The sequence below is a fragment of the Chrysemys picta genome, chromosome 7 (genome assembly GCF_011386835.1).
Source record: "Chrysemys picta bellii isolate R12L10 chromosome 7, ASM1138683v2, whole genome shotgun sequence".
Taxonomy (NCBI): Eukaryota; Metazoa; Chordata; order Testudines; family Emydidae; genus Chrysemys; species Chrysemys picta.
In genome coordinates, this window is record NC_088797.1 from 9629445 (window position 1) to 9644841 (window position 15397).

The window sequence follows — 15397 nt, forward strand, 5'->3', positions numbered from 1 at the left end:
CATTTTCATATTACAACACAAAAAGGGTTTTTCTGGTGGATGATGACAGTGAATCTTTCTCTCTCGTATTTCTGAGGTGCCTCTCACCTTGGTATCTAAGTAGTAAATAAGGGGTACTAAATGCAGTAAAGGCCACAGCTATGCATATGGTTCTAGAAAATGTGCTACCCTGCTTTTCACTTACTGTTACACTTCCCGTCCCATACTCCCTTCAAAAACAATGAAATCTTAGGTGAAAGAAGAAATACATGAACTGAACTAGCCCTGAGCCTTAAAAAAAAAAAAAAAAAAAAACATGGATGAAAGGAAATTTATAAACATTCATTTCTGTACGTTAGTCCAGGATTCTTGAAAAAAATCCCATCTCCTCCTCCTCCTCCACTAAAACCCTACGTGGGCATGGGCAGAGTATAACCAATTGTGACTAAAACTGCCTGAAGAGGAATCCATTTGTGATAGCACTAACAGTGTGTCACGTAACGCTACTTTGGGAAAGATAATTAATACTGCACAAACAATCACTGTAAAAGCTGAACACATGATTCAAATGTTTTGAAGTAAATGGTAAAAGACAATGTTCAAATTAATTATGAATTAAAAATGAATGTTGCCATCTTTAAAGATTATTTTTCAAAGCACACTGTGCACGGATTTAAAACGCTGGCATATCAAAGTATCCGGAGCTTTAGCTTCCTGCCCCTTTTCCCGCTCCCCCACAACATATTATGCAGGTGGGAAACTTTTTTTCTCTCCATTAAATGCTAATTAGTTTCATAACTAATTACTATGATGGTATTAGGTTAATGTTTTTCTACTTTTTGATTCAGACCTACTTTTATAAATCCTGTATTCAAATTACTTTGAAGTAAAAGGTTACAAATTACTTGGGTTTTGGGGACTTTTTTCTTTTAATTTGCGCTTTGGTAACTCAGTCAATGATTTTACAGTCCATTTTAATGAACCGCTGGATAAGAGCACTGGTGTTTCATCTATGTTTACTCACAGAAGTAGTCAGCCGCTCCAAATAAACAGTTTTTAAAATTTGAGAACTACGTGACTTATAAACTCGGCTTTCCTTTCCAGCTGCCAATTATCCCGTATATAATTTGGGGGCGAGGGGCAAACTTACAGCTTTGCAAACTCACTCAGTCACCCATAAATACTGAACAAGCCCACAGGGGCAGCACACCATTCCTGGCTTATCCTTTCCTGTACTAGCATTCTGCCCCGGTGCCATTTACATTTAGCATGGACAGTAATCGCCCATTACTTCATGTGGTTATATAGGCACTCGTTATATTGCCGTCTGTTGCTATAATGCTCCTATTAATTTTCCATTTGATATTTTAAGAGCAATCTATAAATCATGCATACCTTCACATGTGCCATCATTAATGCCGAGCAATACTGTTGTTTGCTGATTATTACTACAAACCAGCTAAACAAACTCATTCCCCCAGCTCCGCCCCGCCAAGCATGTTTACTGGGTAGTCTGAAGTAGAAACAAACAAAAACTTTTCATAAAGTTGCCTGAGTGTTTTTGTAGCTCTGTGGTCTGGGATTGAACGAAGAGAATGGCAAGTGAGTTAAGAATTTTATAGCTGTGTGCACTTGTCAGACTGGATTGAGTTGATTGGTTTTATGTGGAAGTTGGTAAATGACCCTTTTAGATTCTAATCAACCTAAATATTTTCAGAAGCTCAGACTTTTCCCTTTGCTGCCCAGGATTGGAACTTCAGACACAATCTTTGAAGAATATCACCGTTACATTTAAACAAACACACACGTATATGCTCTACTTACATTGCTTGCATAGGGGAACGTCCTGGACTACTGTCACTCTCATTACTGTTCGTATGCTCCATTGCACCATTAAGATCTTCCCTCATAGCATTGGCTAAATTGCCCAGAGTGGGGTTTCCCATGGAAGCAGTAGTGTATAGAGGTATACTATTATCAGCCATTGAAGCCTGCCAAGGACACAGAAAAAGTGTATGAAGAAGAATGTCTCACATTTTTATACACGGCACAACACAATCACATATTCAAAAAACACTCTTCTCATTTACGTGTTACAACTGCTGGTTTTGAAAAAGTGTTTTCAAAAAGGTCGTGCACTGACTCCACCAGGGGAAACGTCACACGATTTGCATGAGGATTTAGGAGTTCAAAATGGAATTGACTGTTGGCGCACGAGAGGGGACAGTTCCTGCTATTCCCCATTTGGATATTACAATTCATGGAAAAAGCAAATTTACCTTTTCTACTTTCATGATAGCCTCAAAAATAATAGTGTTTCTTTAAAAAAAAAAAAAAAAAAAAGTTAAAAAAGCAATTAGAGCAAATTCACTTGATTGAGAATTCCTTTCTACCAGAGCACAAAACTGTCATGACATGACTGAGAAATGATGTGTGAGCGGTTACAGAGGGTTAAATTTTTCTCTTAGTTATGCCAGCGCAAATCCAGAGGAACATCACTGAAGCCAACTGAGTTACTCTAAATGTACACCAACATAACTGAAGTATGAACTCGTCCTTATAATATTTGCTGTGTTACTTTAGCATTGGTGAGAGAAATCTAACATTTAACAAGGCAGGGTAAATTAGGATGGCGTTTTCTATTTTTTTAATGCTCTGATAACCCTGATATTATCTTAGATATTGTAGATTTGATCCCATTCAGACATGATTCTATTTCTGATAAGTACTGTAATAGGCATGTTTTAGTCATCTTCTAAATGTAGGTCTTTGTAGAAAGGGAATAAACAGTTAAACCTTTTCCTTCTTATTCCAGATTTACCAGTTGCTAGTATTTATTCTATGCTCATGTTTGATCATTTTGACAGGGCTGTCCTATGATCAGCGAGTCAGGCTTGCAGCATGTTAAAACCTCTTCTGGGCCAGCACAATCCCATCATGTAGCGATGGGAATATAGCAACGTCAAGTCCTGACGTGAGAGGAGTTCGTTTGCTGGTCCGGGGGGGGGAGGGGTGTTTAAAAGGAAGCAACCCTTTGAAACCAAAAGACCATTTTACCCATCTGTGAACCACCGTCCATGGCTTTCTGAGACGTACCAGCACGGAAAGCCACAGATGCTGGCTCTGCAGTGGTCAACCTAATTCAGGGGAAAGGTCAGCCTCCTGCTACAGTCAAGCAAAAAGAATCCATCAGCACCACGGCTGCACGAGGCAAGACAGCCCAGGGGAGGGTAGTTCATGCAAATAAGCTTCCCACCTGGTGCTCTCTGCTGTTGCTGATTCTTGGGATGTTCCTCACTTGCTGCCATTATTGCTGTTCGAGCACAAATGTGCATGAGGGAACGACCCAGCTACGAGCACAACCTCCCTTTTAATTCTCTCCCAGGCTGACCTCTCTAAACATCTGATCGCATGTGATCCTAAAAGCTACTCTAACAAAGAGGATTATTTTTATCTTTTTGATTCAACATGCAGCAAACTAATTTTGATTAAGGGAATGTAAAGATTGGCTCACATTTCCTGCAGTTTGCAAAATAATAAGGCAAGCTCTTCCCCCATAGAGATAACTTCTAATTGCAATAAAGCAATTTATTTGGGAAGAGGTGGGACAGAAGAAGCACCTGATATAATTGTTTCTTGCAAACCATAATTCGGCAAATGGCCTGATTCTCTGCATAAGCAGGGAGCGATGGGTAGTTCGGAGGTGCGGGTCAGACTCGTTATCCAGAAACACTAGTAGTTTCTTGAACTCCTTTAGCTGGGAGGTCAGGCTGTAGACCTCTGAAGATGAGACTTTTCGCAGATTACTGGTGTTGCCTGGTTTTATCCATGATGGAAAAACACACTCTATTTGTGCTCAGAATATTGGTGCTTCTGGTCCCAGGTGGAGGCAGAAAGGGCAGAGGCACATCAACATTTTAAAATAACCCAGCAATGCTAACTGAACTGTTCAGAACCAGCCAGAAGGGTTAGGACTGCTTTCAGTGTTGGGAGAAGATTTGGTCTGCCCTTACTTTATCCCTCAGTGCTGCTCACACTGGAGGTGAAAAGGGAGCAAACCCCACAGTTAACGAGTGGGGATGTTAATGTTTACCACATTTCACAGGACAGACTCATTAGTCCTTTGTGCCTCATACCCTGCTCTACTCGTTCACACAGGAGCTTTCACCACCAGGTCTGCAAGGAGAGTGTAATGGCGGTTGCTTCACCTTTGCCTGGGGTAGAGCACAGATTTCAAGAGTGCTCTTTGCTTAATCGGGCAAAATAGAGTGGAGGCACTGGATCTTCTGGGAGACCAACACTGTCAGAACAGGGAAAAATGCTTCCAGGTCTCCCCCAGGATGAGACCTGGAATCCTTATACCCTCCACGCACAGAGAGAGGAAGAGAAAGGGGCTTCTTCTCCCTGACCATGAGGGAAAGCAGATATCAGAAATGTTAGAGGTGTGTGGATGCAGCTGAGGATGGAGAGAAAAAAAATCCTGACTTTTTTTTGAGGCACATAACTTTGAATTTTCTGTAGGCCTCAAAACAGGAACCCACCAAATTTGTGAGTGCAGACAAGGGACAGGTCTGTGCACATGCTACAGGATATGCCCAAAACCATAGGGGGCACACTTCTAGTCAATAATTGACAAATTGACTCAACATGTCCACAGACAGGAAAATCGTATCAGAGACTAGGAAGTGTATTATACAAACCAAGTCATTTGACACATTAGTTATCTTATGCATCAAATAGTATGTTATGCCAATTTTTTTTTTCTTTTTTTGCGAATGCTCCGAGTCCTTTTGAACAGTAGAGGACATGCCACAATTTTTGCAGAAGACCACAAGATGTACGTTTTTTGCTAGTAGTTCGAAACTGTCTGACAATAGGGGGGAGGTATCAGAGGGGTAGCCGTGTTAGTCTGGATCTGTAAAAAGCGACACTACATGCATCTGATGAAGTGGGTATTCACCCACGAAAGCTTATGCTCCAATACATCTGTTGGTCTATAAGGTGCCACAGGACTCTTTGCTGCTTTTTAATAGGGGGGAAGGAGCCTGCTGGTATATTTTAACCCTAATAGAACCTTGTATTTAATTAGCACAAAGTTATCTTGTGACCCTATTTATTGACAAGACTCAAAAGCTTTAACAAAACCTGCCCAGATTCCCATCTGAATCGAGTTTTTTATCTAGTGTTACTGGAGAACACAAATACACGTTACTCCCTAGAAAAAACCTGAAAATGAAAATAGTTTTGAGGATATCACAAAAGACAAGAATGGAAGAAGATGTAAACAACAACAACACATGTTTTAAAAAGAAGACATGAACTGTTCTGTATGATAAGCATATTAATTGAAATTAGTCACATAGTTAACAATCTGAAGGAATGCAGGATCATTTCATTTTTGCCTTTCAGCCTCATGAATGTAAAATGTGCTTGTAATCTTAACACTATTCAACAGACAAAGCAGTCTTTAAAAATCACACTTCACAAGGCTCACGGGAAAATAAGTTACTAATGAACGGTATTTACAGTTGCTTCATTTAAACATGCTTTCATTTGCTTTTCAGAAGTTACTGCATTAACTGAAATAATTAGGAGAAATGCACAGTGTCACTTCTCTCCTATTAATCTGTTTTCTTGTTTTTAAAAATAAATAAATTGCTTAGATTGCAAAGCTAGTAAATCTTCCACAACATTTAATTGCCCAAACACCACATTAAATCCACTGCACTGAGTTTAACCTTTGCTGAACATCTTGGGAAGGTTCTCTATGGATGTTTGGGGCTCCATCCAGAAATTAGCTACTGCATGTGAGGATCTCATGGCAAGATTAAGGCCTTTGTAGTGATTGGGGAAAACAGTGTGGAAAGGTGTGAAAACACATAGTAATTAGTAGGCAAAATACCAAAATGCTTGTCACTTATGTCAGTGGTTCTTATAGTGAATACTGACTTCACCGGGGACATTTGAACCGGACACCAATAATTTTATTAGAAATTTGCATAGAGAAAGAATGAGGAAAACATGTATTTCTTTTGTATAAAACACAAAAGATGTTTCAGATACAGACACAAATTTATATTGTGAACATATATTTATATACATATATATTGCACATCATTCCGGTATTGTGAAATATCTAAATATTCTTTATCATTTCTGACATCTCTCTTCTTCTTTACAAAGTGAACTACATGTTTGTTATTTAACAACAACAGAAAAATATGAAAAAATAGTCCTTAAAAGAAGGGGGGAGGGGGAAGAAATGATCTGCTTTCCCTTTAAAGCCATGAACAATAGAAGGTCATGTGATACAGTATCCTATCATTCAGCACATTAATAGCTGTGCTAGAGTAATTACACTTGTGGTATTTTTGCCTCAAGTGAAATTCTGAAATAAGAGGATGGAAATTATGATACTGCTGATAAATATTAATAAGTGAACTTTTAATTTTTTTGCCACAATATTCAAAATGCTAAGCATCTAGCTAATGCTGAAGCAGCCTGATATGTGTTTGCCTCCAGGGACTATGATGCTTTATGCACTTAAGAAAAAAGTTTAACGGAATTAAAATTTAATATCTAATTAGAGCAAGGCTAATATATTTTGAAATGAGTGGGGAAGACACATGCCTCTGTTGCATATTTGCTACAGCCATTAATCTTACCTGTAAAGCAGCATTGAGAGGTGTGCAGTAGGTGTGGCTGGTCTGTATGTTTTTAATAAGAGAAGGGTTACTGCATAAGAAAAACATAAAAAGTAGAGTTAAGTGCAAACTACTCATCTTAGTGCGTTTCCATCATGTTATGTTTCCTCCCACACCAGAAAACTACAAACTGTGTTGTTTGCTATAAAAGTTCTCTTCTGTTTTTTTAAAAACTTTTATGTTTTAGTTGTATGGCTACCATATTTGCATTTGCCTTTATTAAATATGGAAGACCATTATTTAAATCTCTAACAGCTACAGCATCTCGTGTTCTAATGCCCTGTTGAAATATTATATATTAGCATTTGTTTTCTACAGAAATCCAACAGAATTTTTCCAAAGTTCTTCCTATCCAAAAGTAAGTTACTACCTAAAAGGTCCATAATAAGGAGATCACCATTAAAAGCATTATGGACTCTTAACTCATACACTGGCTGACTTATGTAGTAGCTGACATCACTGGCATCCATAGCTGCATAGTAGAATTTTGATAAGTAGGAAGTTCAGAATTCTTGCTTTCAGAGTTGTATTGTTTCCTGCTGGACAAATCTCCGACAGCACAGTAGAGTGCTTGGCTATCCAATAGCCCAAAGCATTTTTGTTGTGGGTGATGGAGGGGAGATGGAACGGCAGATATTGTGGCACTAGAACCAAGTGGTAGGGAACATGAAAGATGCCACTCGGAGTCAGGGGAGCACTCATAAAAAAGTATCCCACTGTGGTTCTTTGAACCATTACTTTAGAATACCACAGTACCTTTGTAGCCAAGGTTTGTAAAAGGGGCCTGATTTAAAGATCGTGCTGAGAACTCACCCCGTCTCGGCTGGACACCCAAAACCCCCACACCCAAAATCACTTTTGAAAAATCTTGCTGAAAGTACTAGCCAGGGAAGGTTCAGGGCAGACAACCCCAAAAATGTACATCATCCACAATACAATTTTGTCTCTGTTTTGAAACAGAACACAATGATAACTGTCTTAAACTGACCATCCTTGAGACCAGCAAAAATCAGTTGCCCTGGACAGGTGGTCTTCAACTAAGGGGAAAACAAAATTGCCTTGGGAACCTTCGGGGTATTTTAAAGTGATCATTTTAGAAAGAGGGTGGTTTGTTGTTTGTAATCTTTACTACAGGTCCAACTGTAGTAATCATTGTCAAAATACTTCGGGGGCATTTCAGTTGTTTATTTGAGGAATATCGACTTGTATTTCTGGGCTAAGAATTGTGAAGCAAAGCATATAACTGAATCTAACAGAAAATAATCCAAATCTAGTTTGCCTAAAAACCTTCTTGATAATCAACTGTACAGTATATCTGCTCTAGGAGCAGTACCTTTTAGTCTACATTGCATTATAAACAAATTTACAACACATGTCAAAGAAGCATTATCCTAGGCATTTGCATTATTAGGGCAGGAACAAGCGCAACACATATATAAACCCACAACATTTAGTTTCTTTTGCAGCAAAGGTGAGGTCACGGTTTCATGAAATGCAAGTCTACATGAGATGGGTAGATCATGCAAAGCAAAGCAACAGCAGAAAAAAAAATAAAAGCAAGTAAAAGCTCTTACTGTGCAACAAGCTCGCCAAAGTTTTCATCGGGGCAGAATTTTCGAGGACGGCCTCGTTGAATATGACGGCCACGTTTAAACTCTTCATCATCAACAGTCCAAAAGGACCCAAACTCATCCTCTACTCTGATAAAGCACTTATGCAGGGAGAGGTTGGTGCGAATGGCACCCTGGGACAAGAGCAGCAGCAAAGGAGATGAAGTGGAAACAAAGGGACACGGGATCGGGGACAGAACAGACATCAAATACAGGGAAAAGGAAAAAGAAAATAAAATGCAATAAGCATAAGCAAATGGTTTGTGAGGGTTAATATGCATTGCCACCTAAAAGCTACTAGCATGTGATGCAACAAACACCAAGCAAGCAGGGGCAAGGGTACTGGTGGGCATACAAACAGTAGTGATGAGATGCTTTTCTTTGTTTCCCTTAACTGAAACAATGTGAAACCACCTGTGTTGGTCTAACACCATCTAGCAGCCAAAAGCCTCTACGTTAAACTGTAAGCATGATCCAAGCTAAGCTAAGAAGTTCAAACATGGTGGACATACCCACTGATCTTTTGTGGCCTTCGTTTTTGGAACTCTAGTTCATCCACTGTCCATACTGCCCCTTTAACGTTTTCTACTCGCACAAAACACTTGTGAAGACTAAGATTATGACGCACTGCATTCTGCAGCAAGTATAAAAGAGAAAACATTCAAAAACTTTCTATGAGAAAATACTCATCATTGTCCAAGAACAGCAGCACAGTCAGCTCGACAGTCCTTATTTGCAAAGATAACTCCGTTCCCCGCACCCAACCCTCACCCTCCTTCCCCCAACAAACCAGATCTTTACACGTTTAAGATCTTATTTTGCAAAGATAAAAATAAAATCTCAAACCCGAGATTAGGAATTCAAGTTATTTTGTCAATTATTCACGGTGGGAATGAGAACCTCCATCATTTTAGGTACACACATCAGGTAACAGCATATTTCATATACAGTTAGAGTAACATTTCTAAGATACTTTCAAAACAAGTACACAGTTTGTAATGGAAACTTATCCACTCCTGGAAAAAGAAAACAGTTTAAAAGACCAGAGAAAGAATTTCACGTAATTACAGAGGGCTCAATTTGGCAAAGAGGCATTGGAGCTGGGGTTTCTGTGGTTTCCCACAGCTGGACTAATGTGAATCAGGTGCTGAACCTCTTTTCACACCAAATAGCACCCTAGTGAACACCACAGTGCACCAAGTCATGTCTTCCACTGCATGCTCATATATGGAAGTTGGCTCTCATTTCTGGCAGGCTACTGTACTGATTGAACTGAGCTTCTGCCAAGTACATGCATGAGGAGGGCTCTCAAAACAAAGTGATAATCTCCCCACATGTAGAGACACATGTTTTTTTTCTTATGGTTCCTAGGCTCCTTTATTGGGCATTCCCAAGCTAAGGTTTCTGATGGTCAGACCCAATTCTGTTGGATGTAATCCAGTGCTTCTGCAGGATGGAATCAGCAGATCCCTTACATCCTCTGACTTTGGCCTAAGCCTGACACAGTAAGACACTTCTCACACAGACAAAATCAATTGTGTCTTTTATGTCGTTGCTCTACCTGAAAAGGCACTGAATACCTTGTTAGTTAGCAAGTGTGTGCCACCCCCAGTTTTGTGAGCAACTACACAGCGGTAAAGCCACGCAGATTTGTAATGAAGCCTGTTCTCTAGTGCCTCTGCATTGCCACTGAAAGAGGATCAGTGACCAGAAGAAGGGGAGCGGGCCATTTGCTGGAAACATGCAGGCGAACAAACTACATCCATCAGCCTTGGCATCACTGATCTAGTCAATCTGGTTGACTTGTTAGCAGGCGCAATGCCAAACACATAGGCATGAATCTAGGCAACCAGGAGACTAAACACATTGTTTACGAACATCAGGTCTGGATGATGAAAGGAGTTCTAATCAGGAATGTCTAAATCACTGCGCAAACAAAGGTTATGCAGAGTGCATTTGTCATGTAAATTAAGAGGCAGTGTGTGTGCATCTGTGAGGGGAGGGCTGGGAGCCTTTTGTTACTTTTGCTAGGCAGTTTCTCTGTGCATCTCCCCATAACCTATCCACTCATACTAGCAACGATTCAGCATATGGACTCTCTTCTTAACAGGTCAGCACAATATGAATATGGCCTTACGTACTCGATCCCGTGCTTAGGGGGCATGTCACATTTCTGCAGTACTAAGTCCACATACTTCTTAAGCTTCTCTACTTTGTCACCAGGCTGATCTGTTTGTGAGCTGGTGGGGAAATCAGTGTTGAGTGACTTTTTCCTCTGGACAAGGCAGGGGATGCTGCTGAATCTCTGAGAAAGTCACAATATTTGTTTGGGGTCTGACATTTTGCACCCTCCCCATTCCCAATGTGTGAAACGTTGGGCACAATGGCTCTTTTCGACATTGAAAACACGTGAAAACGGACATTTTTCTCATGCATTTCAATAGAAACCGGGCTGACTACATCTGCACTTAGTCAGACCCCTGCTCCTGCACTGGGATCAGCTAACAAAGTCCTCCTGATTGGCAGAGTGGCCTGCTAGGGGAACCTGACACAGGACAGGGGTTTAAATCTGTGTAACCCAAACGAAGTTTCCAGTGCAAATGGGAACATTTTCAAGTTTGTAACAGAATATAAAATAATGATGATAGATTTTGGATCAGTTTTGCAAATGGTTACAAATATTCCACACAGTGAAAAGCAATACTGTAGCCTCATGAGGCAATTGATCAAATGCAGACAGAAAAATTCAGAAAAATGGATGCTTTGAGTTTGTAAACAGTCTCTGTATAAACAATTGAACAGAATTATCTGCATTCTTCTTTAAATATGCCTAATGCTGGATAAATCATTTACGATCTGATCCTGCTCTAGTGAAGCCAATGGGAGTCCTGCCATTGACTTTTAGGAGGACTGGATCAGGCTTTGACTGAATATACTTACACAGATAAATCAAATATTTGTAAGGTATTTGGGGAAAGATGCCTTAGCTTTCCATGTTTATATCTGACCACCTGCTTAGTGAGTTTATAGAGGATCATTGTTTTTGGTTTTCCTGCTCCTGGATTCTTGCTAGCTAACCGTTTTATCTGAACAATACCCCCAACATTTATTTCAAAGCCACACCTGCATCTTCTGCCTCCTGGCTGCAATTCAGTTGCAGCAGATTACTACTCCAAAAAACAACCAAGCAAACAGACATTGCCTCTGACCTGTCAGAACCAGTTCAGAATGTTCTTCTAGCGCTCTGCTTAACAGAAAAATTAAGCACTATTATTGTAAGATTATATATTTACCTCGTTAAAAAATATTTGTATGCAAGCCACTTTTTCAGAAAAAATTACCCTGAACATGCTTGAATGTACTAAATGAAAGGGTTTGTTATTTTAATAACTGCTCAGGCACCGCTGTGCCACATTTGGTGAAGTGTTTCATTTATAAGTTCTTTTTTCCTTCTTTAAAAAAAAAAAAAAAGATCTCAGGTGTACCCACCCACTCCAGATCCTTATCCTACACTGTGGCCAGAGTGATATTTGAGCATTTACTGAAGATGGGCCTGAAGCACAAAAGCACAAATTCAGATTTATTCTGATTCTTCAGTCAGACCCTTGGGCCTGTGAAGAACCCGAGCAGCTTTCACGTCAAACCAATCCTGGGCTGTGTTTTCAGCCACCTGCGGTCATTGAAGGCTGGCATTAATCTGAGCAGCCATCAGCATGAAGGCCCCAAATTACTTCAAGTGGACATCCATTTTGCCAGTAGTGATGGAACCTACTGCTGTTTTGTAAGAGCACGCACTTAACACCTACACAGTGTCAGGGGGTCCCTGGTGCGCTCACAAGGATAAACGTCTCCCTGGGATGAACCTTTTCTCTTTTGTAGCTGTGGGACTCTCCAGTAAGACATCTCTCTGCCTCCTCTGCCATAGGCACCTCTTTCCAGTATGCTGCATGAGCTGCAAGCATGACTCTCACTGCCCGTGACTTTTCAGAGCTTCTACAGCGGATCTTATATAATGCACAAAACCAGTTCCAAAAAGTGGCCACATTTACTAATGAGATGTCTAGCCAGGTGGCTGCCCCCATAGCTGCAGGCAAGAATCAAAGAGAATTCTTGCTAGAGCCCTTTCTCCTGCAGCTATGGAAAAGTTCCACTGGAGTCACTCAAGCAGCAGGAGACAAACATATCTTTTATAGGGCTGCCACAGCCACAGAAGATGGGGGGTGTTCGGGGTATGTGTGTGAAGAAGAATCTTGCTCAAAGGACTAACAGAAAACTGAAAACTAGAGCTTTGAAAAAGCAGGCTCTGGATAGTAGAACTCAGATTTAAAGAAGTGTTTTCATGTCTAGAACAGGTTGACTATAAGAAGGTTCCACTGTACATATGTATATATACAAACGTGTATACTTCATTTTAAAATCGGGAACACATTGGTTCTGTAATCTTTAAAGAAGTGTACACCACTGAAAGTGTTCTGAAACCAAACTGTTTTTCTACAGTAACATTGTCAAAATGTCCTTGAAAAGAACTTTAATTCAGGAAAATTCATTTTCTTTTTTAATACTTAGGAAGCTGCAGATGAAACACTGTTCAACTTATTCAACTAAGGTGCAGAAATCAAAGCACCAATCTCAGAGCGTTTCCTAGGTACAGATGACTGAGGTCTGAGAGGTGGTACTGAAATTTACAAATTTGCCCCAAGGCATTTGAATGAAAGGCAATGGAACACTGAGGAGCAAAAGCACACAAGTGAAATACAATAAACTTTCCAATGAACCACTGAAGCAGAAGACCTCTCTAACTCCATCCTTTGAAGGAACTGTCCTGAGTTTTAGAATAAGAAAGGCAAAGGGAGAAGAAATGAAAGAAAACAGCAGGTATAGGGGACATTTATCAGATCTGCTGGTGTGGAGGCAATTTGTTCAAGAACTACTGGGTTACCTGGACCAACAGAGACTACAAGCACCGAGATATAATTTTTACTTCAGTGTAAGATCTTGTTATTTGATTCATCCAGTAGTAATCACACCACCTCTAGAGGCTACTGTGGATAAGTTGCTATGATAACAGCTCACACAAGGGAAAGGGGTAGCTGTGAAAATGGAAAATATATAAAAAAAATCTAACTGAACAACAGAACCCTACTGTAAGAATGTAAGGCATCAAATTTTTATAGTTTCTTGTGTCTGTTAGATTAAATGTTTTTTTCTTGGTTTGCTTCTTTAGCATTATGCCAAATTAACTTCTATTTGGTGTCATCATAAACCAGTGAAGGTTATAACAAGTTGGAATGTTAAATTAGTCAGGTACCAATTGACTGAGAAATAACTTGTCTATACATCCTTGGAAAAGATGGTTGTTGTGGTCACACAGCTAGAAAAATGAAGAGCTGTGTAACTAACAAGACAAACTGTATATCCTGTACTGACATGATATCGTCACCCTTTTTTTCCTACATGTTCCAGATGAAAAGCTAGACTTTCACTACTAGGAGAAATCACACAGATCAACTGGTGGCACAATCACAGGACATAAAAGCCAATAATGGGGATTCAATTAGTGGTTTTCAAAGGCAGAAGAATTTTTCTGCCAAATATCAAATTGTTCCTGCAGATAAGACACCCTGTGTGTGTCAAAACAGCCGATCTACATTTTAATGTCCATATGCCATTACAATTTGTTATGTCATCAGCAATGTCTATTCTGTACATGTCAAATATCAAAGGCAAGAGGCATACATGGTGCAAACCTTACCTTCCATGTCGCTGCATTGCGTCTGAAGTAAGCAAACATTCGTGTGAACCAGTTGTAGATTTCATTTAGTGTTAGTTGCTTTTCTGGAGATTCGAGGATAGCCTTGTGAAGCAAATAAAATGCATGATGATTTATGACAAAACTCCCAGCAAACACACCTACACTTTTACCTTAACGGATTAAAAAAAATGAGATTTGGAGCAAAAATTCAAAGGAGGGTTTCACAATGTGTTTTAAGATTAATGGCTGTATTTAACAGTTCAATGGCAAGATTCAGAATGGAATTATCTAATTGTTTTGAGTTTTTATTTCTGTTTCCTTACAGAAATATTAATTTATTAGTCATTCATAAAGCAGAATCAAAGAGAAATGCAAAACATTTCACTAGCTGATTAAAGCTCAGTAATTATTTAGAGCTCAGATTAATTCTAGGGATCAGAGATTACTGTAGCTTGTGATAATTGACTTGCCATCTTTAAACAGGCTCATTTTCACTGTTGTGTGAAATGAATTTCCTAATAATCACATCGTATTGTAATACTTAATCAAAAGCAATTATGTTATATATTGCAGTTCTCAAAACCCTTATAGGAAAGGTTTGAGCATGCCTGCATATTAAAGGGTTCTAAATCTATTTAATCTATAGGGTGGATGTATAGGGACAATTTTGGAGCGAAATGTGGTTTTCGAGAACAACTTACCTGCCTAATTAAAGATGCATACGTGAATGGTGGTCTAACCTCTGCGTTCTTATAAAATTCTTGGTTCTGAGCAAGATCTGCTAAATAAGAGTAATTGTTCTGTTAATATCAGAATCAAAGCTTCCTTTGCAATTTCCAAGAGAAAACAAATAATGGCCTTTGCCTTCGACAGTCATTTACCTGAAGAAATGGCCACATTGTATTTATTAGGGCACCGCCTCCTGATTGGTTCAACGTTGTGCATGCTGGTGGTAGTGATGACAGAAGGTCCCTGGATGACGGGAGTGATGGGTGTAGTTGGGGTGGTCGGAGTATGAGGTAAGCTCTGTGGAGAAGCCTCAGAGGCCGTCTTTGACAGTGTGACACTTGATACCAGATTCAGCTGTTGAGGGGGAGAGAAAAGAGGGTGAGAAAAACTTTATTAGAAATTGTATTTCTTGCAAATTAAGAATTATGAAAATCTTTTCCAGCTTTAATAGTGTTTGTGACCACTAAATGCAGAGAATGTATCTTAAATACTTGTTTAGCTGTAACACCTCCTTTAAAATCCATGACAGGAGGATGAATGTATAATTGTCTACATGATATATTAAAAAAAAAATTGCAACCCAGTAAACAAAAGTGCTTGCTCTCAGGCTTTGAAGATTTAGG

At 39.6% G+C, this 15397-nt stretch overlaps 1 protein-coding gene across 50 annotated transcripts in view; it reads right to left on the minus strand.

Moving 5' to 3' along the window:
- Positions 1–15397, minus strand: part of FOXP1 (forkhead box P1) — a 505685-nt gene that overhangs the window by 7882 nt on the left and 482406 nt on the right. For 26 of the 50 annotated variants that reach the window (XM_065550763.1, XM_065550746.1, XM_065550762.1 and 23 more), the window contains 6 exons: positions 14927–15128; positions 14747–14826; positions 14046–14147; positions 8806–8927; positions 6645–6714; positions 1804–1970 (listed from right to left, as the gene is read on the minus strand). In XM_065550763.1, coding sequence (XP_065406835.1) covers positions 1804–1970; positions 6645–6714; positions 8806–8927; positions 14046–14147; positions 14747–14826; positions 14927–15128 — 743 coding nt within the window. Of the gene's footprint in view, positions 1–1803; positions 1971–6644; positions 6715–8257; positions 8428–8805; positions 8928–14045; positions 14148–14746; positions 14827–14926; positions 15129–15397 lie in introns of all 50 variants that reach the window. The other 24 variants (XM_065550730.1, XM_065550735.1, XM_042849942.2 and 21 more) reach the window with 4 other exon arrangements.